The 24,587-nt window shown below is 35.8% G+C and overlaps 1 protein-coding gene across 1 annotated transcript; it reads right to left on the bottom strand.

The window, feature by feature from the left end:
* Positions 1 to 412: 412 nt before the first annotated feature.
* LOC120346381 (E3 ubiquitin-protein ligase TRAF7-like) lies at positions 413 to 23,911 on the bottom strand. Its single transcript, XM_039416099.2, has 17 exons — positions 23,520 to 23,911; positions 22,715 to 22,772; positions 22,234 to 22,313; positions 21,488 to 21,634; positions 16,233 to 16,394; positions 13,544 to 13,689; positions 12,415 to 12,549; positions 11,543 to 11,695; positions 10,828 to 10,892; positions 9,606 to 9,728; positions 8,136 to 8,257; positions 7,107 to 7,229; positions 6,570 to 6,686; positions 5,773 to 5,895; positions 4,835 to 4,954; positions 4,374 to 4,505; positions 413 to 3,687 (listed from the first exon to the last, which is right to left on the bottom strand). Exons 1-17 carry the CDS (start codon positions 23,760 to 23,762, stop codon positions 3,556 to 3,558), a joined length of 2,181 nt encoding a protein of 726 aa, XP_039272033.2. The 5' UTR covers positions 23,763 to 23,911; the 3' UTR covers positions 413 to 3,555.
* Positions 23,912 to 24,587: the final 676 nt, after the last annotated feature.

The following is a 24,587-nucleotide window of genomic DNA, read 5'->3' as shown; positions in this document are numbered from 1 at the left end:
CTATAAACTCACGGAACCCCACTGCATGTATTGCGGAACCCCTGTTGAAGAGCACTGGTCTAGACTGAATTTTAAAAATGATTCTGATATTAGACCTCCCGTTAAAATTAGGTCGATAGCGCGAATTTTTTTGACATAGTCAATAACAAGAAATCTTTCCTAGTCGTTTTAACTGATTAACAATCTATGTAACGCAGTTATTCTAAATGAAAACGTGTTATTTATGAATATCAGTTTTTATACTTTGTATATTTAAAACAACCTCGTAATTCTCCACTTCTAATCGCCACATTAAATTTCAAATTATGATGTCAACTTCTTGTTCCGCGTTCGGAAAATAAACGGCATACAACTGATAGGTGCTTTTGCTTAACCCACCGGTTTTTCATAAGGTGAACAACGACAAGGCCAATTTTGCAAGTTTAGGCTTATTTATCAAAAGCACATTTCATACACAGTTTATAAACGAAAAAGTAGGTCCGCACAAATTAATCAAATAACAAGAATAGAATAAAATCAGGCATTTCTCACAATTAAAGTTGAAGGCAGTAATGTCATCATAAAGTGAATAGAAATTAACATGATTCACAGAAATATATTCTTGTGACAAACTGCCTATTCTTTTTCTGAAGTTTCTTGTACTCCATAGTACTTCAGTTACATGAGAGTTGATAGCAACAAAGCATCTTGATGCCACACACTAACACAAGTACTATTCTGCAAGATCTTCAAAAAATAGCAGCTTCATACATATCAGCGACTGCTCGCGCAGGGCCTCGTTGAAGTAGAGATGTGAAAACACCTCATTAAAAAAATTCCAACTCAACTAGATATTATGAAATATTAGAATCAGAAAGAAAATAATAAAATATGCTATAATCTGGAAAAATGGCTTGCTGGTAGTGGACATATTGAAACGCCTCATGAAAAAAACTTCAATGTTTACCAAAAATTATAAATCAACAGAAATAAAAAAAAAATATATCGAAACATGCAATAATCTGAAAAAAGGCAAACAATATATTTCATCGGAAACTTCATGATAAAGTATAAAAGATAATTATTTAATTAATAAGGCTCAAGTTATATTTGAAAGAAAATAAAAAATAATGATTGAGTAGAGTAGATGTATTGAGTTCTTAGAAAAAACTCATTCGTTAGGAAACGGCATGTTATTAGAAAAAACAGTTTGAAGTATCTCATCTGCTAACCTCTCTGGGTCGACTGCAAAATAGTCAGTTTTCACATTGGACACATTTTTAGAATTTTTAATGGTGCTTATAACTGGGATAGTTTTGTGCACCAGGACTATGATATTACGCGTTGTGTGTTCTAATGTTTTTACTCGTTATGAGGTCTTATTCTATAACAAAAGATATAATTCTGAAATTTGTTAGTAAATTAATAACATTCACGGGATATATTTAGCTCTTTGCAATGATTTAGTTACAATTAATAGATAAATAGAAGTTTTATTGACACTAAGACTTTCATCTTGTGTGAAACCAACATTATTTTGAACATCGGAGCGTCGAAAATATAGACTTAGACAAGGGCTGCTTTATCTAGCCTTATAAAGAGCACAATGCATCAGTAAGCATCATATTACGGCATGATACAAAAAAAATTTGCCCCTTTAAAAAACACTGTATATTTTGAATTACTACTACAAGATAGCAAATTTTAGGTTTTTTCAATGCAACACTCATATATATAACTGAATTTTTGTTTCGCTTTTTCAAAGAATCGCTAAAAATTATTATGAGAGTAGTTTTTGGAAAAGGTCACTAACTGGAGCCCAACTGATTGGGCACAGGAACAATCTAATATTCAATATGATGATCATTTCATTAAATAGAATAGTGCAGGAATGGCCAAGATAATCACAGATCAAAACATGCATATTAGAATTCAAAATTTGGTCCAAATTTTATTGAAACATTTTTTGATGATCCCTCACAAGTCGTTCCTGGAGCAAGCATTATCAAACACCAATTCTTATTCTATTTTGAATATTCAATGTCAAATTCCGATGCGAGTGGAAATATTTTACATAAAAATACTCGATTGAACAAGCATTACAGACTTTAGATAAAGAACTCTTGACGCTAGTGCAAAAATAGAACTGCTATTTAACTTTCGAACCTATTCATATCATCTGCATTTAACCATAATACAATCAGTTTAAGCCTGGAGAATAGGTTCCTAAAATTGCTCAATAATGAGCCCCAGGGCCTCATAAATAATAATAATCAACCTCTTCATAGGCTCGATAACACCAGAAGTTTGAGAACCCCTAGGCTAGAGTATCATCAATTAATCTCTCTTTGCTAAAAGCACAATCACGCTTCCTCACTCAGCAGAAGATCTGAACCAGGTCAGAGTAAACCACCCAAACCGATTCAAGGAAACAATGAAGTGCCCAAAGATACTGAAACCATATAGAGTTACTTCGGTGTGCAATATATATGAATTTTGAGTTTGGACAGCCCATCTACTGGTTCTGGTGTTCATTTTGACAGGTATGTGACAGGATAGTTTTGTGCATAAGGATTGCTAGACTCCTCGCTGCCGCAGGGTGGTTAACGTAACCACTAGGGCTGGGAATTTCAGGGAAAACACTTTAACCATTAATCGGGTAAAATTAACCGGCGCGTGACGTTTGGCGCAATAATAACAATTTCAGCTTGATACGTCACAATGGTTATAAAGCAATTTCGCGTGTTCTTATCCCGGTATCGCTCAAAATTATTCACAAATTGAGATAGTTTCATGATTCCTCTGCTGCAAAAGACAGGCAGCGTGGTTCGGGCATGTGGAAATATTTAAGAAAACCCGATTCCGTTGTTAAACGTCATTTATGTGACAAATTTTCAGTGTTTGTTGTGCAAATTTAACTTCGAGATATATTTCACAGAGAAAACGGCATCAACTGCACACTTGTTGTATGACATTGAATATCCGATTTTGCAATGAAATCGTGAACAATATCTTTCGAAATCGACCAAAAACTGATTCTGAATTTATCGTTGTAAATTTTCATTATCAGCAACCTTGGTGCTTCCATTATTTTTTACATTTGTTGAGTCCTTACCCACACAGTTAGTAATATTTTTTTGAAAAAAACACTGCAAGAGATAAATTTGAGATGACGTAATCATATTTGACGAAATTGTACGGTATAAATATGATTTGTATTGTACCTGAGATGTCAGTTAACGTTTAAAATAAATCATAACCGTTAACCATCTGAAATCGGTTAACCATTCCCAGCCCTAGTAACCACTGGTCAGTTACGGCTTCCTCCACTATCAAGTCAATGCTTCCGGAAACACATAACTGGCTAACTAAACCTACTTAGACTGGTAACCGGACGAGATGCTGTGATTTGCCACATGATTAAGCCGTCCTATCGGCTTTCTTCTCCCCGGTGATGAATATGTAAGTTCTATCCGCTGTAACTGCATTCTCATATTTGGCTCTAAACTTCAACTCAAGTCTCATCGAGATACAATCGATTTGCGACGAGCGCATCATGATATTTGGTTGTAGTTTTCACTGCCATACTTTGACTGTTGAATCAACAGCTCCAGAGAAAACTCTTCCTCTTGAAACAGCGAGTGATGTCACACTACCTTGGTGTCTGATCAAGGTTTGAGTACAAATCACATTGTCCATGCTCCATACCTAAAATAAAAAAAATCACACGATTGTTATTAGCTCTGAGAATTGTTTGCAGTAGATGGGTAGAACACTGCACCTCAGTAAGCAATAAATCAATCTCTCACATGGCCTACTTATTTATATTTGTTTTTCATCATTTTTTTTTTAATTTCTTACATTGTTTGTGAGCTGTGAGTAGATTATAGAAAAACATGACGGGTATGATGCAGGAAATAAAATTGTAACACAAGATATTTTCGTATAAGGAGTGTGAAAAAGAGGGTATTGGAATGATTTACACTCATTTATTCAGTATATATCCATCTTTACCAAAGTTCAAAATTTTTTTCTGTTTTTCAAAAGACAAACCACTGAATAAGCAGACACTGATATTCATTTATCTAGCCGGGCTACACAAAAAAATTACCGGAAAAGACGAGAGGAAAGAATGCGTCTATCGCTTAGCCTCACAGTAATAGGCCAAACGGTGGAAGATTTAACACAGCTACGAGAGAAAAAAATGTATTCTTATACATGTGAGTGCCTTTTCAAGCATAAACCTCATGAATTAGGATTTTATGTTTGATGAGGAAAAATCTGACTGTTGACAAGGGCCCTTCTAACTGGCTTCGTGGGTTGGGTTGTGGCCCACGGGCCGCCTGTTGCACATCCCTGATATGACCATTGGGCATTCAAATTAGAACTCTTACCCTTAATGATCTGTCATAAGAAGCGCTGAACACTTTAGTCTGGTCTGGTGTGCTGAGAACAGCAAGAGCATATATCGTTCCAACGTGCCCTGTTAAGGTTGCAACTTGTTCATGGTTACGAACATCCCACACCTGTGAAAGATTAGAATTTTTTTTTCAAGAAGGGCGACTTTCAATGCTTTTCCCCCATTAACAACACAATATAGGGATTGAGTCCCACACCAGTGAGATAAAGAATATGATCTCCGAGCAAAGTTACAGACAATCATTGAAATACCAAAAGCTTGAAGCAGAGCAATTTTTTTCAACAGAATCAAAAATTAAATTATTTTCAAAATGAGACAGAATTTTATCTCGATGCCACTTGATAAAATCAAGCTGTTCTCAGTCTATGAAAAATCAGATCAGAAACACCATCAGATTGCCATTAACTTATTTCTGAATAATATGAAAACACTCACATGAATTACATTTTCATACGTTCCACACAATATTTGGTGAGCGGTTACGGCGATCGAATATACGCTTCCACCAGATGTTTCCAGTACATGAACACACTCGAGTGTTCGAACATCCCAAATCTAAAACAAAGTTCAAAGTATGAGTGAAAAGGTACAAAATTTAAAATGATTATGATCGATTTGGACGAAACATAATTTCGAACTGACCAAGTCTATTTGGATATCAATGCAACATTACAGGCCACATTCACAAAGCGAAAAAGGAGAAGTTCATTACAATTTTTGAGATGGTTCAATCAAAACTTCACAAGACCCCGCAACCTGACTATATCTCTGCATACCTCAGACAACGAAACATTTTGAAATTTGAAAAATATGATGTAAGCCATCCAGACCACATTTTGAAATTGGGCATTTTGATTCTTGCTACAGTATCCTTGAAGTCAGTACGAAAAGAAGCAGTATTTTAGCACACGCAACTCCATTCAATTTCAGAAGCTGAAATTGTGACATTTTAACCATTTCGATTCTTGCAGTCAGTGTGTACTGGCGGCTCCAAACCAGGAGCCCATGGCAAGGGCCACAGAGCAGTTGGAAGGGGGGGGGGGGGGGGGGGGCACAATGCTAGGCGCAGAACTGATTTTACTTTTCACTTCAGAAAAAAACTCTCCATCCTTCCTAGTCCTAGTGTTTGATGAGGTTATTTCAAAGGGTGTTTTCACTTTTTTGTGCATAAAACCCTATAAATACCACTGGAATGATAAACAGGGGGGCCTAAACAGGGAGTGCTAAGATAGCCTCCTTAAAGAGGTCATGTTCAATAAAAGATTGGGAACCACTGGTGTATACACTGACACACGGCAGAGAGAACGAAGTGGGAGTTAGGTGCACATTACCCCCCCCCCCATTTCAAGAGATGGAAAAAAAAATTTTCTCACCATCACAGTCTGATAACTACCGCTGTAGATATAATTCTGTGAAGCGACAAGAGCTCGAACCCAGTGATTCAAGCCAGTTAGTTCTCTGTGAAGTGTGAGTTCTGTTCCTTCAGCTTTCCAGACCTTGCAAATCATTTCAAGCATTTAAAAAAAGGTCAAAATGAATTATACTGTTCGGGGGAGGAAATTCTACATCGTATTTGTGTACAGTATTACTGTAAAAACAGGAGACGGTCAGAAACCACTGGCCTGATGATGAGAGCAAATGCATATTTCAAAACCAGTGAGCACATTCAAGATTATCTGCAAGCGAATTTGAAATGCTCAACATAATGCACCGAAAGTCAGGGGTCCCCTTTTCAATTCCAAGCTGGTTAAAAAAAATATAAGGGTACTCACGAAGTATGTGAACCAAGATGGTGGACACAGGAACGTAGTATATGTACCAGGTTAGGGTTAGGCCATAATTTTATTCCAATTTTTCTTACTTTAGTGCTATTACAAGTTCTGGGACTAGCCAAGTGACTCCCGTAGTATTTGTACCTGAAATTATAGCCTCACCTAACCTGGTACACATACTACGTTCAGGTATCCGCCATCTTGGTTCACATACTTCGGGAGTACCTATATAAGAGATGATATACTATGATATTATTTTAAACTCCGCTATGATATGGAAAAATGGTAACACACAGGCCGCAATTCAAGAAAGTTTCAGAAACACTGAAAGAAACAGATTTTGAAAAGGGGTTCGTGATTGAAAATTCCCAACAAGTAGTGAGATCTATAATACAAACCTTGATATTCTTCAAAGATCCACTGAACAGGTAATTATACGAACAAACCAAAGTACAAACTGCATTCTCGTGAGCATCGATGGAATTGACTTCTTCCAATGTATTGATGTTCCAAACCTGAGAATAACAATATATCTTCATATTATAGATCTTATAAGACAAGAAACTTTGGTACTCCCGTAGTTTGTGAACCAAGATCGCGTGTATGTGTACCACGTTGGGGTTAGGCTAATCACATGAACAAAGAACTATAAAAATATCATGAGGTATTCATTCTGTAAAAGATTAGCTGGTGATCCAGAAGTGTGTGTACTAACATGGAGGTAACGAATTTTGTTCGCCTATTTTACATCAAGTTGTGTACTCCGAACTCATAATATAACTAAAATAAGGAGAATTGGAATAAAATTATGGCCTAACCCTAGCCTGGTACACACACTACAGGAGTACCGATTAGCCATCTCGGATTTCAGCGACGAGCCAACTTTAAAACTGATGACATCCAATCAAAGTAAATTAAAATTTAATTAAAATTACCTTTATTTTGCAATCAGCTGATCCACTATACAAATTGCTTCCTTTAGCAGTTATAGCAAGAACAATTCCAGTGTGCCCTTCCAGTGTTTTTTGACATTTGTAATTTGTTGCAGTGTCCCAAACCTTGAAAGAGAAAAATCAATTTGTATTGAAACTTAGAGTGTCAGTAGCAGGGCAGGGCCAAAACCAACATATACCGGTAATAATAATGTGTTCAGTATCTTTTTGTATAAGGAAATTTGCTTAAAGCAGGCTCATGTGCACTCCTCAAGAGTATAGAAGATTGATCTCTGAGAAAGTTACTGACGACCATGAAAGTGCCAGGAGCCATAAGTTCCTTTACAATTTCAATTTTGTTATTAAGTTAGTTCTCAATATATCTTAACCCGGTTTGTTGCTTTTTTAATCAGTAATATATACTTTATTTAATACATCTGTGAGGGTCAAAACAATATATATTATCAATAAATTCCTTTTACAATTTTAAAAAATTTCTGGACTTTATGGACACCCTATAGTGTAGAATTGCATCTTAGTAAATACTAAAATATTCTATGCACCACAAAGAAGAATTCAATGTATATTCGAAGAGTTTGAATAAAAAATATAATGATTTTTTTAAGTTTCCAGAAAAAATAAAATCAAGGCCTTTGTGACCATAATCTATAGAACTCCAATCGCTCAAAATGATAATTTTTCAAGCGGAATTATTTTAAAGTTATTTCTAAAAAAAGAACCCAATTCTAGCTTGGTCGCAAGCACTTAGACATCAATGAATATCCAATAACTTTGTTTTGGGAATGCAAGTAAGCGTAATGGAACAGCAATTTGTTTGATTATTTGGTTTCTGTAAGACTAACTACTTATCATTCTTCTATGCATTTGTTTGTTTTTATTTTCTAAGCCATACTACGAAATGACAATTGTAGAATATGATAATATTTAAATGTTAAAGAATTTTAAATTGCCAAATATAGTCATATCGACCGTTAAATTCTTTTAGACATTGCCACAAAAATAAAGTCCAACCTTGATATTTTTGTCAGACGAACCACTGAACAGCAAATCTCCATGAACAAACAGACACCAGACGGGGCCGGTGTGGCCAACAAATGTTCCTTTGCATTTGAAAATTTGTTGCGGGTCATATACTGTGAAATATTTAAATATATTAATATAAAATGCAAATATCAATAAAATTTGGGGGCTCCCGAAGTATGCGAACCAAGATGGCGGACATTGGAATGTAATATGTGTACTAGGTTAGGGTTAGGCCATAATTTTAGGTATAAATACTACGGGAGGCTCTTGGCTAGTCTTCGAACTGATAATAGGACTAAAATAAGAAACATGGGAAAAAAATCATCGCCTAACCCTAACCTGTTACCCATGTTGCGTTCCGATGTCCGCCATCTTGGTTCGCATACTTCGGGCGCACCAAAATATGTCTCATGGGAAAGATGGCCTTGTGGATAAGAACATGTAACATGTACAGTGATACCTCGATAGTCAAATGGCTCAATACTCCCAACAATTTTTATTCGGCCAATTTTTATTCTAGTCAGAAATGCTTAGGTACTCGAAAGGAAATTTAGTGCTCTAACACTCGAGCACGCTGTCGAGTGAGATGACATCGGTAGTCGAACACCGATCCAGAAATAAAGTATATTCGACTACAGAGGTATCACAGTATTAGGATATTATGTATTGAACTGCAAATTCTTTCTCCTTGTTTACTCTCTATTTTGGATCCGAATGTATCAGTTGCCACAAGGATGCTTGAATGTGATAGTATTTTATAGATCAATAAATAGGAATAACATAAAAAACTTAAGAATAACATAAAAAAAAAAAACTTCTGTGAAGCAAGAGAGTAGTAGCACTAAAGAGGTTGGACAGGGTCATGTGGAAATTAAATCACATAAGCCCACATGAAGTCTTGAAACGAATAAAAGCAAAAGCCTTTTAGTGAAAAAATAAAATCCTCAGCCACTGAAAATTTCAAGCAATTGGTCCAGCAGTTAATGAGGAAAGCGATTTTTTCAAAACAACGACAAAAAAATACCAACAACAACATAATAACAAATTGATCCTTAGGTCCACTTTGTGTCCAATAAAGATCATAATAATTGTCGGGTTCAATTACTACAATAAGTCGTTAACAATAAGATCACTGACTTTCAAAAACTTAGTCATATATTATTTATCAACGACTGTCTGCCTAAAAACTTATGTGCAAAAAAAAAAAACACCTAAATAATTGGTACTCCCGTACGTAGTATGTGTACCAGGTTAGGGTTAGGCCATAATTTTATTCCGATTTTCCTTATTTTAGTTCTATTACGAGTTCGGGGACTGTCTGTGTTACGCAAGCGAGTCCCTTTAAACAACTTGATGTAAAGTAGGCGAACAAAACTAATTACCTCCACATTGGTACACACACTTCCTGAGCGCCAAAATAATTTTATCGAATATGAAACACGTCTCAGAAATACTTACACCCTATTCCTCCCATATTTAACTTGGTATTCAAGTTTTGTAATTCGTTTGTAATAATCACAGCATCTTGTCGGAGTTGCCTTAATTCTTCTGATATTTTATTCTGGTTTTGAGTCAATACATCTGAAAAATTTATCAAAATTAGAGTTAAGGTTTGGAAGCAGGTTCTATAGTTTTTATTGATATTAGAGTGAAAGTTGTATTTTTAAACTTTTCGGCGTCAGCAGAAATTCAAAAATCTTCGGGGTCAGAAGTCGCTAAAGCAGTGGTTCTCAAGTGCCGGTCCGTAGCAACCTTGCTGCCGGTCCACCAAATATATTCCAATATTAATATATTTATACGCAAATCTCAAAATACAATAATTTTCCAACTCCTAATGATTCGTATTATCGGTATTCACCTAACAACTAAACTTGGTGAGAAGTCCTCTGCTCATGTCAAGCCCTGAACGGCTGTATGTTTGTCTATGACCTCATAACGGGTTTTACTTGGAAGAGTATGAGTGATGGGCAGACTTGAGTCATTGACTCGACTCGAGTTGCACTCAAGTGACCATTTAGGATAGGATTTACATATTCATCCTGGGGGAGAGGGAGGGCGATAAAACATCAAAATCATATGGCGAACCACGGCTTCACGTCTGGTTACCAGTCCATGTCGGGTATGGAATTAGTTAGCCAGTCATTTGTTTTGGATGCATGGATTTAAATTTTTTTGGTTTTATAATTATACATAGGGCACATCTTAATATGACATTTGATACAATTATTTTAACATTCAACTGGAAATTTGCTGACATCGCAATGGCCATATTAGGCATTTGGCCTTTGTATTCGTAATAATTTGTAATAATAACGTCAATCAAAAGCCTATAATCACAATAAGATTCATATTAAAGCCCACAATATTATTGCCTCAGGGCATGAAAGAGAAGTTTCTTATGCTGAATAGAATTTATGTCACATGATGATTTGATCATGATTGTGGTTATCGTCATAGCAATTGAAAACCGGAATGAATTGTTCATTATAGAAGAGCAGTTTTATATTAGAACTTTTATCCAGCAATTCGCTTCAGACGCATGAACTTTCGTTTCATATGACGAACAATGGTCTATCATCCGATTACCAGTCCATGTCGGGTATGAGATTACCTTAGGTATCCAGTTATTCAATCAGATGCATGGACATAAGATGAGAAAAAAAATAAGAATTACACTTACCGAATTTAATTTCTGTTGCTTTTTCTAATTCATCAACTCGATCTGCTGTTTTAGATAACATCGACCTGTAATAAAAATAACATGTTATATCGATTAAATTTCTATTTATCCTTCTTCTATGCTTTTGTGCCGATGGATATGTATGTAAGGATGTTGTCGCAAGAGTAAAACTACTATCTTAAGTGATTCAAGATTCTCAAATTATTTATAATGATGACATAATTTGCAGTATGTTGCATTGGTCATGAAAGAAACACTTGTAATGGCACGCTTGTACTTCTTGTTCAACTTTTATTATTCAACCTCATTGCCTCGTTTGTATCGTGTGATGCCATCACATCACTTAAAGAACATGTACCACATGTCCTACAGGGATGTCAAACTTGTGGGTTGTCGAGGGCCACATTGCATTTTGGGAATTGTGCCAAGGGCCGCAAACAGTTTTTGATATATTTTGGTAATATATATTGCGATGTAATAAAACAGCCAAATAAAGGTTTATTATTTCTTAAATTTATTACATTTAGAAAAAAAATTCCAAAATATTACAATTATTGTTAAGCATTAGAGGCCGCATTAGAAGTTCCCTGGGGCCACGAGTTGGACACCCCTGCCCTACTGCACATCTAGAACTACCTGAAAACCCAGACCTCATCTTAACCTAAATAAAATTGAGTACAATTTGCAAAACATCTTTATAACTCTAGCAAAAAACCTTAAAAAACTGTTTTCATCATCTCTTTGTCTCATTGCATTAGTCAGATCCGTTATTCTATCTTCAGTAAGTTGAAGGAAATCTTTCACCATCTCAAATTTGCAGATGCTCTCATGGGTTGTCAGACTCGGTTTGTCGCCAATAAACTGGCACCTAGAAAAGTAAGATGTTGTTGACTTAATGGTTTGGACATTGTGAAGGTTTATTATCATACCACTCAATACCCTGCCTGATTTGTACTCTATAATTTATGTGCAATCGCGGTGTGGCCTCCGCATTCCAAGTCCATTCACATTATGAGTATTTTAATTACTTGTATACCAGGTAATCAACTGCTAAACCATAATGCAGCATAGAGCCGTCTCATCATAGAAATTTAAACACTTCAGTCTTGTCCAGTGTTAGAATGGCAGACTTCATAAATTGGAGAGTTTACATTTGAATATTGACTGGAAAACTAGAAATTTTTCCGGAAAATTTTGTCATTCATGTAGCATAGTTTCTGATTCAAATAAAGTCAGTTTCAAATTCTTTACAGTTTCAAACTCAGAAATCGCAGTCTGGTAAAACATTTCTTGGATTCCATGATTATCACATGTATAGATGATAATCCTTTTTGAACTATTTTTGGTACTCCGGTAGTATGTGTACCAGGTTAGGGTTAGGCCATAATTTTATTCAGATTTTCCCTATTTTAGTTCTATTACGAGTTCGGGGACTGTGTGTCTCATTCAAGTGAATATAGCCCCTGCCCATAGGCTTCAGTCCCTTTACTCAACTTGATGTGAAGTAGACGAAAAAAAAAGTTACCTCCATGGTACACATACTTCTGGAGCGCCCCTTTTTAGTAAAATTATTCAAATTGAACTCACCCAAATTTATGATTAGGACATTTTATATGTTTGCAAGATTCTAAATGCTCTGATAGATGTCGTTTCAACATGTTCGGACATGCTGGATTGTTAGGACAGGATACCGGTGCATATTCACATTCTGATTCGTGTTTCCTGGTTGAAGATAAGAATTATTTTTTGCTACTGTATATCGTCACAAATGAAATGGCCCTCTAAAATTGGTCCTGAAACAGTGAATTTATAAAAATTCACACATAAGCCAGCCCTACAAATCGCAGCACGCCGTATGGTTCGAGTTGTAGCAGTTGGAATTAAGTTAGCTCACGTCATTCCATTTGAGTACAATCAGAGTTATATGAGCGTATAAGCTGAATTTTTAGTGCGATCAAAGTTTTGCTCGTATAAGCGCCTTTGTTCGGCAACTTTTTTTAGTTTTGAACTTGGCGGTATATCCTCGTTTATAACTTATAGACGAGGATATCATGCCGTTGATGAGCAAAGGACACAGTTTGTCCCTGATTAAGTATAAGTGAGGAGATCCACTGTAGCATGCCCTCTCATCTTATTTCATATTTAAAGGATGCTTGTACATCCTCCTTTCATATTATGAACAGTGAGTAATTGTGAATAATTACTTCCAAAGTTTCGATTTATTTACGAATGGTTTCCTCAACCAGTGGGTCATGCATGGCCCAACGATGGACCACAGGAACATTTCAGATGGGCCAGAAACATATTAAAATCTGCAGTAGTTATTATTTTTTTGGCTATCGATTGGGTTTCTACAAGACTATTTCTCCCTTTTTTATGCTTTGTGTCGGATCCGTATGCATATAATGCAAGGATGCTGTAGCAAGAGTAAAGATAACTATCCTAAGTGATTTAAGAGTCTTGCTGCACACTAACACAAATATATTTCTGTCACGTTTCTTTCGATCAAGGTCAGACTTCCTCAGACATGCCTGTCCTGCTACGTATGCATGTCTGACCTTGGTCAGACGAAACGTACAGAAATATATTTGTGTTAGTGTGCAGCAAGACTAATGATTATTGAATCACTTTTTAGTTTTTTCATTGAAAAAAGCAAGCAGCACAAGAAATTTTTAGGCGATCCATACATTGAAAAACACTGATTTAGAACACTAACCTTCTTTCACCGAATCTAATAGTGAAGGGGCATCCATTCGAATCAATTTCAAATTCCCCGAATGTGTCAGCTGTCGGTCTCAAACCATATCGACAATGAATGAATAGTGAATTGACTTGTTCTGAGACAGCAAGATTGTCCACTATCTGAATGTAGAAATCAAATTGAAGGTAATAAAGAATTGAATTTATATAATATGATAATGCGTGTTAATAATAATAATAACATCAATTAGAAAAAGCAGTAGCAAGCACAAATCATAAAGTAGGTGGATGGACTGCGTATGAATTAACTGCTGGACTGGAAAACTTTGCAAATAATTCTGATTTGATTGAAGGGAAATTTAAATATACAGTGACACCTCGGGAGTCGAACATAATTCGCTCAGGATTGGTGTTTGACTACCGATTTGTTCGATTACTGAAACTCTTTTCAATGAAACAATGATAATTATTTTAATTCGTTCTTACGCATTCCAAAATACACAAATATATGTACCTAAACATTAATAATTATTCATAGCCCTATGATTTTGTCAATGAAAATCCCCTAAATATTTTTCGGTCGGAAACCACTTCTCTCTGGAGATAAGTGGTGATGATGATGTACACCACACTGCCCCCAGACAAACAATATAATCGAATATTTTGATTTAGAGTCACTTTTACTATAACACAAGTTCAGGAATTGTGAGTTTCTAAACCATATGCCTAACAGTATTTGATTACTATCTCGAATAGCCTTAATCGAGTGTATTCAATCCATTGATTTGAACTAAAAATGGAGGGTGTGCAAAGAAACAGTAAAATATTTCTTAATTAAATAGGAATTCCCCTTTAATGTTCTTTGGTCAATGAGCATAATAATATGTCATTTCTCATATGTAATTATCTCTATTGTTCACCCAGAGGAGAATTGTAATGTGATTCATTGCATCACAATCATCTAAGATGACTCATTCTTACACAACAATATTGTGAAACACTAAGCATGTTATACATTAATTACCTAAGTGTCAGTTGTTACTTGCGTGACATGAATTAAAATTTTATAAAATGACTACAAGATATTTATATCATTTGACCAATGATATGGAGGTCAAAGAAACCAATATAGGGACCATATCAATAACCATTCGTAATTCTAAACTGTTGCCTATATGCAGACCAATACTCCTCTATGGAGGGATCAATTCAAATTGTGATTGTGACCATATATCCAAACCTATATCTAATTTGTCTATATGGCATCCCCAAAGAGTCTATTTTGATCGTAATTGCAATCATTTACCGTTCCCTAAAAAACCTAATTTGCAACCGTATATCTAACCCTCTTTCTAACCAATGACTTGACCTTGAATAGAAATAGTCTTCTATAAAATCACCATACTTGGCAGAATGCATTTTCAGAAATTGTTCAATCATGCATGAAATTGACAGAATTATTAAATTTTCTGAAGCAGATCTAACAAGGTTACTTTAAAATTTTTAGCAAGGTTTTTATTCAATTAGGGTAAATCTATTTCTGAGAGAAACATCCATTTGCAAAGACCTTAATTCGTCTGCAAGGAAACCACCAGTGCAAAAATCAATAATTTCAATCGATAGAGACGGCAGAGACAAAAACAACTCTGAAGCGAAGTTCTGAAAGTTGGAAAAAAAGGCAGAAAACATGAACTGAGCTTGTTTATGTTGTGTTGCCACATCTTCACTCTATATAAGGCTCTTCACAGAAGCCACTGTAGGTTGATTACATTTGTTCGAAAGAGACGGCAGGAACAAAAACAACTTTGTTATTTGAAAAATATGGAAAATAATTTGTTGGAAGTCATGTACTTGGAAAGTTCATACTTGTTAGAATTTTTGTAAGAGTTAAATTGAGTCAAAAATTCGAAATGCTAGCTTGCTTATGTCGTGTTGCCAATCTGAACATTACCGTTACTTTATATTTCATTGCATGATTCAACTGTTTCGTTCTTGTTCTTTGAATTGTATTTTACTTAGTTTGCTTAACTTGGTTGGCCTTGTACTATAGTTAATACTTCATGTCAATTGATTTAAATACACTCCAAATAAGACAATTTGCAAGAAGTCACTGATTTATGTTTTATATACCATTTTCACACCTTCACCCCGTAAAATGTACGTACAAGAAGACACTGATATTTAAGGCGCCCTATTGTTAGAAAACTGGAATTTTACTGGAATGAACAAAATGTGCCCTTGGTGCCATTTAAGCATGAATTATATCAGAGTGTGTAAAAATATACATGCTCAGAACGTAAACGGGAATTTTCGAGAAGGGGGTGTTAAAATTTTTAATTGCCGAGTTTGACTATAATGAGCTAGTGGGCTCGGCCAGAAAATGTGTTTTCTAGTCTCTTGAGGGTCTACAAAGCATTTCAAGTTACGGAAATTGCATTCATACCTTTTGCTCCAAAAGAGACACTGTACAAGCAGCCAATTATATCTAACAATATGTAAATAGCTACTTTATTACAGAAACCCGCCCAATTTGTAGACTTTGGGTGAGGATATGAACCAGAGCTGTGTAAGCCAACCTGCCCACCGAAGCTTTATGATATGAGAATATAATATAAGCAAACAAAACATATTAATTAGCTTAAAACAAACTTGTATAAACCTAAAGATCAAAACTTCACATAAAAGCAAATTGAAAATCTGCTTACCGGTGTCATAGCCTTTCCATCCACAGGACAATGTTCCAAAGTCATTGTGCATGTTTTACAGAAGGAATGTCCGCATGACATGATGATCGGAACTTTATAAACACGATTGCATATTTTGCAAAGAAGTTGTGACGGTGGAGGTTCAGCAAATACAAGAGGCATCTGAAAGCAAATTGAGAAATGTTTTTGTCTGGAATGAAATGGCGCGGCGGTGTGGCTCAACGGGCTAAGCGTTAGGAATACGCTCGCCACCGCACCTCTAATTACTCTGCGTGGGTTCGCAGGTTCGAATCCCATGCAGGGATGGTTATGTGCGAGAGGATTGCTGGACTCCTCGCCGTCGTTGGGTGGTTCACGTAACCGCTGGTCGGTTACGGCTTCCTCCACCACCAAGTCCATGCTTCCGAAAACAAACAATACAGTAAAACTAATCCCATACCCGACTTGGAATGGTAACCGGACGAGAGGCCATGGTTCGCCATATGGATAAGCCGTCTTATCGGCTTTCCTCTCCCCCGGGATAAATATGTAAATCCTATCCTATCCTAAATGAAAAATTTAAAAAATATAGTAGAATTGTCAATGTTTATCGCTAGCATGCACAAACCTATAAAATCTACTCTATAATACAATTTACAAGTCCGTATACAAAACTTAAAATATTCCGGGGTTTGGTCTTAACATCTTTAAACTCGCACTTCCTCAGACGGCCAATCATTATTCATTTATCAAGATAACGAAATTCAATAGTAAATAGCAATAGTTCAATAGCAAATTTTATAGTAAAATATTTTTTCAAACAAGAAATATTGAATTAGGTACTAATTAATGTAATACTTATTTTGAAAGAACTATAATCTTTATTTGTTATTGCCTTCGCAATTTAAATTTACTACACCCTAGGTCAGGGGTTCCCAAGCTTTTTTCAGGACGACCCCAAAGACAACTTTCAAGTGTCCAGTGCAGTGTTAACTCTAAGCAAATTATGAGTGCGAAAGTGCTTCGCAGTCGGAAAAAAAAGTGCGAAAGTGCTTTTGCCGATTTTAACAAGTTAGGTGCCCTAGCCTTTCATATAACCCATTAAAAACGGCCTAGATACTTGAAAAAGCGCTCCTCCGGTTAATATTATGAATTAAAGAGAAGTCTTTTCCGAGTTCCCTTCAAGGAATTCATGTTTAATTAAAACAAGCGAATTCATCGGCAACGAAATGACATCTGCTAACACCTGCCCCTACAAAACTTTCATGCAATGTATCACTGTGTCAGTTGCTTACTCGCGTAAACAGCAAAGACTTCACATTTGTTACTCCTTCCATCTAACAGACACGAGGCAGGCTGGAAACCATATTAGTTACAGGGTAGATCGTTTGTACAAATCCCGTGCAAAATAACCCCCCCCCCCCCCCCTCATATCCTGAAAATTAATGTTGAAAGAGAATAACGCATTATCAGATATCGGACATCCAGTCGCGATATTCAATCGTTTATATGCACAAATTTCACATTAATAGTAATTGCTACCCAAGTTTGTGAAGTTTAGAAACCAACAAACAGAAAATAACTTATCCTAAAACACAATTTCAATTCAGTCGGCAATAAATTCGTCGCCAAGACGATGCCATACAAAACAAAAAGATTTGGTCGTGAGAGTTACGTGTGTTGTTTTTTAAGCAGAATGTAAAAAAATTTATAACTAATAAACGGGAGTTACGACGTCCTTTACACATCGTGTGTATTAAACTTCCCTGGTAAGTACTATTATTATTGTACTTATACACCTGTTGGAGTATTTCGGACAATTTCGAATTTGAAATAAATGAAAAGCCGACATATAATAAAGACGCAAAAGAAAAATGAACATTTATTGAAAAAGTTATTATTTAAGAAAGACAACATGATCGTACAATTCCGCCAAAACCTCGATGTTCGCAAGTGAGATGATAAATAAATACTTCCCTGTATTGGATCCATTAACTTTAGGGTATCGTTGTTCTGCCAACAAACAGCCGGGTGCAAAATATTTCCGTCCTGTGATATGCTCACAAATATTCTCGATATTAATATCATACCCTCGCGTATGTACTTTCTATTAGCTCTTCAGTGATCACTTCCATCCTTGGCCAAGTCATGTTTCGAATATGTGAACATTTTATTCGACCATACATGGCAGGCGGGATGTTAAAATTGTAAACAAGAGAGAGGTAAAATCAATCGCGAGTTTCGTTATAACGGCTTGTTTACGAATTGTTGCGCCTGTTATCGTCCAAAATGATTACATTTGTTGTATTTTGAGGCATTTAAGCAGTAATAATTAGGGCATGACATCATCAAAATCGTCAAGTGAGATCTTGAAATTGCAAATTCCGTAAATAAAATTGTGAATTATTCGGTAACGAATTCAGCTTTAATGACCGTCGGGATATTGTTTTGTTGAAAATTATTATTAATGTGAGAGCGCCAAAAACATACAGTCCATACCGATGCGACTGCAATTTATATGGTCGCAATTGGTGTGGCGCGTTTATTAATAGTGTAAAATAAATTAAACGAATATCAATTATAACCAAGCCTGTCAGCGTGTTTAATTTCTGTGGGCAGGAATCGTAAAATACCATCTTGAGACAAATTCACTTCTATTATAAAATCTTAATTTTCAGTTATTATCGTTATACAAATAACGTGTGGCAACTTTTTAATTTATCGTCGACCAAAAAACCGCCCCACACTCGTCCAAACGTGTGTCGAGCTTGAACGACAGGAACAGATTCATCGACGACCTTAATTAAGGATAATATGTATTTTATTGGGAATGCAAAATAAATGTAACAAAACGCATTTTTTGTGATATAACTTTGTATTTTCGGAAACGGGTTGCCGGGAAAGGTAAAATTTGATCTAAATTAATTGCAAAAAGGTTTTATTTTAAATGTAACAAAACACATTTTTCGAGATACAACTGTAATTTCGGATACCGGGTGTCATGAAGAGTAAAATATGATCTGAATTAACCGTAAATAATGTTTCATTCCAAATGTATCATAACACATTTTTTGCGATATAACTTTGTATTTTCGAAAACGGAGCGTCACGAAAATTATTAATCTGATGTTTTATCTATAGTCTAACTAACGTCTGGAACACATCATTTTCGGGGAGAACTCTAGCCCGCGAAACGTCATTTGATATAAAATAGAGAATGTTTCACGCATTTCAAAACGGAAAATCACCAGTACGTGGACAGGGATTCAACCATCCAGATTCAGTATTCTATATCCCCGTGTCAGAACTTCCTGAAGAATGGAACAAAGAACCCGTCAAACCGCCGCGGAAGAAGGGGAGTATTTTTTGCACTAATAATTAGGGCGTGACAATATCAAAATCGTCAAGAAACTGGTGAATTTGCAAATTCCATAAATAAAATTGTAAATTGCTCGGTAACATTTCAGCTATAATTATCGCCGGGGTATTGTTTTGTTGAAAACACGTTGAAACTTGACGGAATTAGTTACAATTAGCGCCTGACCTCTATTAGGCACTCGAAAAAAAAATCACTCGAGCCCAATCTTTTTAGCATTAAGTCGCATACGTAAAATATCCTGTAAAAGAAGTGCTGTTCATTAACGTCATCTCGTCTTATGACCACGCAGAAATGCCTTTATTGCCGAATTATTCAATCACTATTTTAAATCAACATTCAGGATTGGCACAATTTCAGACTTGCGAAGTTTATCACCATAGAAATACATGAGAAAGTTAATTATCGTCTTAATAAATATCTGCATCACGGTATGGACAATGATATTACCATTCGCATAAAATTAGGACGGTAAATTTACAAATCTTAATTAAAGCCAACGCAAATATTAATTTGAGTCCTCAATGTCTTCAACAGCTGTTGCCGATGTGAACGAACGGGTAAACCCGAAATATAAAACTTCGATGTCCGCCGACCCACAAGAATTCATATTTGTAAAAAAGAGAGGGCGGGAATATAGATTACCCAAAACCTGGATATCGCCGCCAAAACGATCGGTGACAAGAACAATTAGCGATTACAACGGAATTAACCAGTAATTTCAGTAAAAAGGCTTTGTTGCCGATTTTTTAATGTTTCCACCACGTTTATTCCTTAAAAATATTCGATTCAAAAAAATATTGAATTTTGCCCACCCAACCTCGCATATCAATGAGAAATAGTTGTGTAAATATCGCAAAATTCCGGAAAATGCCACGTCCTTTCAACATTGTGATTACAATAAAATGGCACTTGATGGTATTTTGTGAATTTGGTGATTTTGCAAATCTGTGACATGCTGCTAAAAGTTTCGTCTGATTTGAAAATCGTGCAGTTTGGTCACAATTCATCCAAAGTGACTATAAGACGTAACACTTTTATAGTCATTTTGAATTCATCGATATCATTGATAGTCACATGACCACTCTCGTTCAAAGAAACCCACTGCGTATTATTCCAACATCTGGTTTCAATCACCGGGAGCGTTTTTTGCGGGAGAAGCGGAATCGGTGTGCTTGTATAATAATCATATTATAAACAAGAATTTTGCCGTTAATGCAAAAGCTTTATCTCCTATGTCTGCATCTCATAGGTTAGAATTCTGGTAAATATCGTTATTATATGCAGAATTGAGTTACAAAAGTACTAGTATGTTACTTATTTGTCAACTTAATACTCGAAAATATTTGTTAACTTTGAATTTTTATTCCATTCGAAATCAGAAAAAAGTGCTATTTCTCTTCAAAATCGGAAAAAAGTGCTATTTCGCAGTCCATAAAAAAAGTTGCGAAAGTGCTTCGCAATTTTCGCAAAAAAGTGCGCTAATAGTGAACACTGGTCCAGTGCGACCCCAGGTCAATATATATATTTTTCATGAAACTTTAGAGCTTCTTTCACTGGACTTTTGAGTTTGGTCATGTAGTGGTATTAAGTAAAATAAACTAAAACCAAACAGTGATGTCACAATATTCACCTACATTTTTTATAGCTTAAGCATAGAGCGATGCCTTTGGGCCTGTTTTACAGTAAGCCATGGTACAAACTGCTAAATTTAACATGATTTGTCAAATCTTAGATGTTTTGTACATCCATCCTCTACCGTACCCCAGCGACTCCATGACCTGTTTTCGACCCTACCTACTTATCACTTCGACCCAATTTGGGGTCGCGACCCCTGGTTTGGGAACCCCTGCCCTAGGTGTCAAGTATGAGGACTTTTTTCTAATAGACTTAGACCCACCTCTTCATCCGACGCTGGTGACCTGTAGGAAGTCCCTGACAGGGTAGACGTGGAAGACAATGCAGACCCAGTACGAGACGGCCTTGAGAATGCGGATTCGCTATGATGACTACGTGTTAGACTGCCATGATGGCTTGTACTTCGAAGCTAGAAGCAGAAAATATATGTTAGGAAAAATTCCATTCTGACTGCTGATTAAAAATGAGTATTGAAATTTTAAGTCTCTGTAGGTTGAAAAAACTTTGGTTCATTTATACTGGTGAAAGGAACAACACTGAATGAATGAAATCTTACATGAAATAAAAAAAATACCAAGCACAAATAATTCATTGCACTTTTTCTTTCTTAAGAGCCATAATTTTTTTAACAAGGTATGGAAGAATCATAGGGACAAATAAATAGAAATATGTACACAAAAAAGAACTGAAATATCATTTCAAACTTCTATTTGTAATAGTCATTTATTCCATGCCACAGACCCAATGAAATTTTTTGTGACTTGTTGATGCAAGTTTGTTACACCTATTAAATGTGTATCAAACTTAAAAAACTACTATAAACATCAGCAAATAAATTACGAGAGAGTGGTTGCCAGAAGGCTTATTGATAGCAAACGTTCAGCTAGTAATAAACAAATGATGCACTTCATCGCTCAAAAATTTCTTCCTGTCCAGAGCAGTTGTACAATAACTCTGTCTTAGAATAATATTGAGTTATCAAACTTAAAAATAACATATGCATCTTACATCTTCAGAATCATTCTGAGATCTGTGGCTTGACATTGATGACGTTCTTTTATGCTGATATTGCACTTTATTTCCTTCATCTGAACAATTATAATGGTAGTAATTTCAGAGGATTTCTCCGCATACTCCAAACAAAGTATAAGACAAGCAGCAACTAGTTGCTACAGTTGGACTTGGCATACATAATTTATTTGTTAAATTTCTATGAGGTGAGGGGATGAGAAATCAAGGAATTGAAAACAGGGTTTGTATCAATAACCTGTAAAAATAACAGCTTGAAATTATATTTATATGCAGCTGAGATAAGGTTTTCCCACTTTTGCAATGTTTTACACATTTCAATGTTATTGTGACTCTGCATAATCAGACCAGACTAGACAATATTGATCCCTTTGAAAATAAAACCAATTTTTCTGGTCAGCAAAATTACTGGTAAACGAAAAATTTTTCTTGTTTAAAAATTATTTCAATAATTCCTCACCTGTTGTTATTGTTGTTACTGCTGAATATGCTGGTCCAAATGTTGTTTCAATCTTAGGCTGAAAATAAAGAAATTAAATTCTTTTATCTTAAGCATAAAAGTTCACTTCTTAATTATGTTGTTTGAACCAGCGTTTCTGTCCGGGCTGTGGAGCCGTAGTGGGAATTTGGTATGGTCATTTATTTTCAATCAGATGAAGTTGGGACTCTGTGTTCAAATTTGGAATTTTGAACAAGATCAAAAATCCGCATTCACACTCAGCCATACAATGGTTTGAGATATACATGGGCCCATGTATCTGAAACGAACCCATGCGTAAAAACCCAAGCCCTGCGGTGTGGCGCACCGTGCTAAGCATTAGGAATAAGCTCTGTTTTGGTACGCAAGGTCAAATTTTGTGGTTGTGGCGGATAATTATGTGAGAGAGGATTGCTGGACTCCTCGCCTGCGCGGGGAGGTTCACGTAACCGCTGGATGATTACCTCTTCCTCTACCGTCAAGTCCATGCATCTGGGAACGAGTAACTGGCTATTTGGACATGGACTGGTTACTGGTCTATTGGCCGTCTTATCGTTTTTCCTCTCCCCCGGGATAAAGGTGTAATTCTTTCCCAATAATCACTTCAGTAATTGCTTGCAACTCTTCTATGAGTACTCTTTCCAGTTTTAGTTTTTATATTTTATAGTCAGATATAGTTTCATTCTAGTCAACTTTGGAATGAATTATATCTTGGCCGAAACGCAGTAAATCACATCGTTTGGCTAAAAACGGTTGTGCTTTATATATTCTCAACATGAAATCATACCTTTACTTGTTCATCATTTTTTCTTTCTGCAATTGGTGGTCGACCAGGTCCGAGAATAAATCCCCCATCCACTCTTGTAATTGAAGATTTTGAATGTCGTCGTACAATAGACGGACTCGATCTTTGCAAGCGTATATCCGTTAGCATATCAGTAGGGTGGGGATTCTGTGGGGTCGGGGTCTGGTTTAGATCCCTCGTAGCAGGAATCGGGTGGATTCCGGCACCAATGCGAGGCCGAGACATGGTTGAATGTCGTCAGTTAACTATCTCAAGTCAGGTTGAGTTGTGAGAATATACTGTAAGTCGGCAGTCAGAACACATAGGAAGATATTATATAGTATTACAATAACCTATATTATTCAGATATTCTAATAATCTTACCAATAAATTCATTTATCTGTCAAACAACACAAGTTTAGTAATTACTGAAAAGGCATGCCTGCCAAAATAAATTGACTAATGCTTAAGAAATATGTAATCTGATCACAATGATTAAAATTGTGTGTATGATCTGGTATGTGTGAGCATTTTGCCTACTACATTTTAAATTTATTATAGATTTTGTCCGATTTCCAGAATTTTTTTTTGATATTCGTGCTTTGTCGGAAATATCAAATTTAACTAGGTCTAATCTTTCCAGTTGACAAAGTAAATAAATGCTATCTATATCCAAACTGCAGCCAACATCCAGAGATCTTTGGAGAATCCCGATTTGTGAAAACTAATTTCTTAATTTTCAGACAGATTATTAAATTATACTAAATATATATTGAGAAAATGATGCCTGGCATATAAAAACTACCTGGCGCATAATCCTTGATCAGCTCAACATACCTAACTACATTCTGACAGTGCGTTACCAAATTCAGATTTAGCCCACAGCTATATGATTTGATTCATTACTCAGTCACAAGCATACCAGCATGCAGTTGTCTGGTCGTAGAAACAACAGTTGAATAATAAAAGCCGATTGCATACGGTACCAAAACTGTCAGACGTTAGCAATACACACAGACAGTGGTGAGATTCAAATTTTTTGTCAGCCGGTTCCATCATACAAATGTCATA

The sequence above is a fragment of the Styela clava genome, chromosome 8 (assembly GCF_964204865.1).
Source record: "Styela clava chromosome 8, kaStyClav1.hap1.2, whole genome shotgun sequence".
NCBI lineage: Eukaryota > Metazoa > Chordata > Ascidiacea > Stolidobranchia > Styelidae > Styela > Styela clava.
Note: the sequence above shows the minus strand (reverse complement) of the source record. Positions and strands in the feature narration are given on the sequence as shown.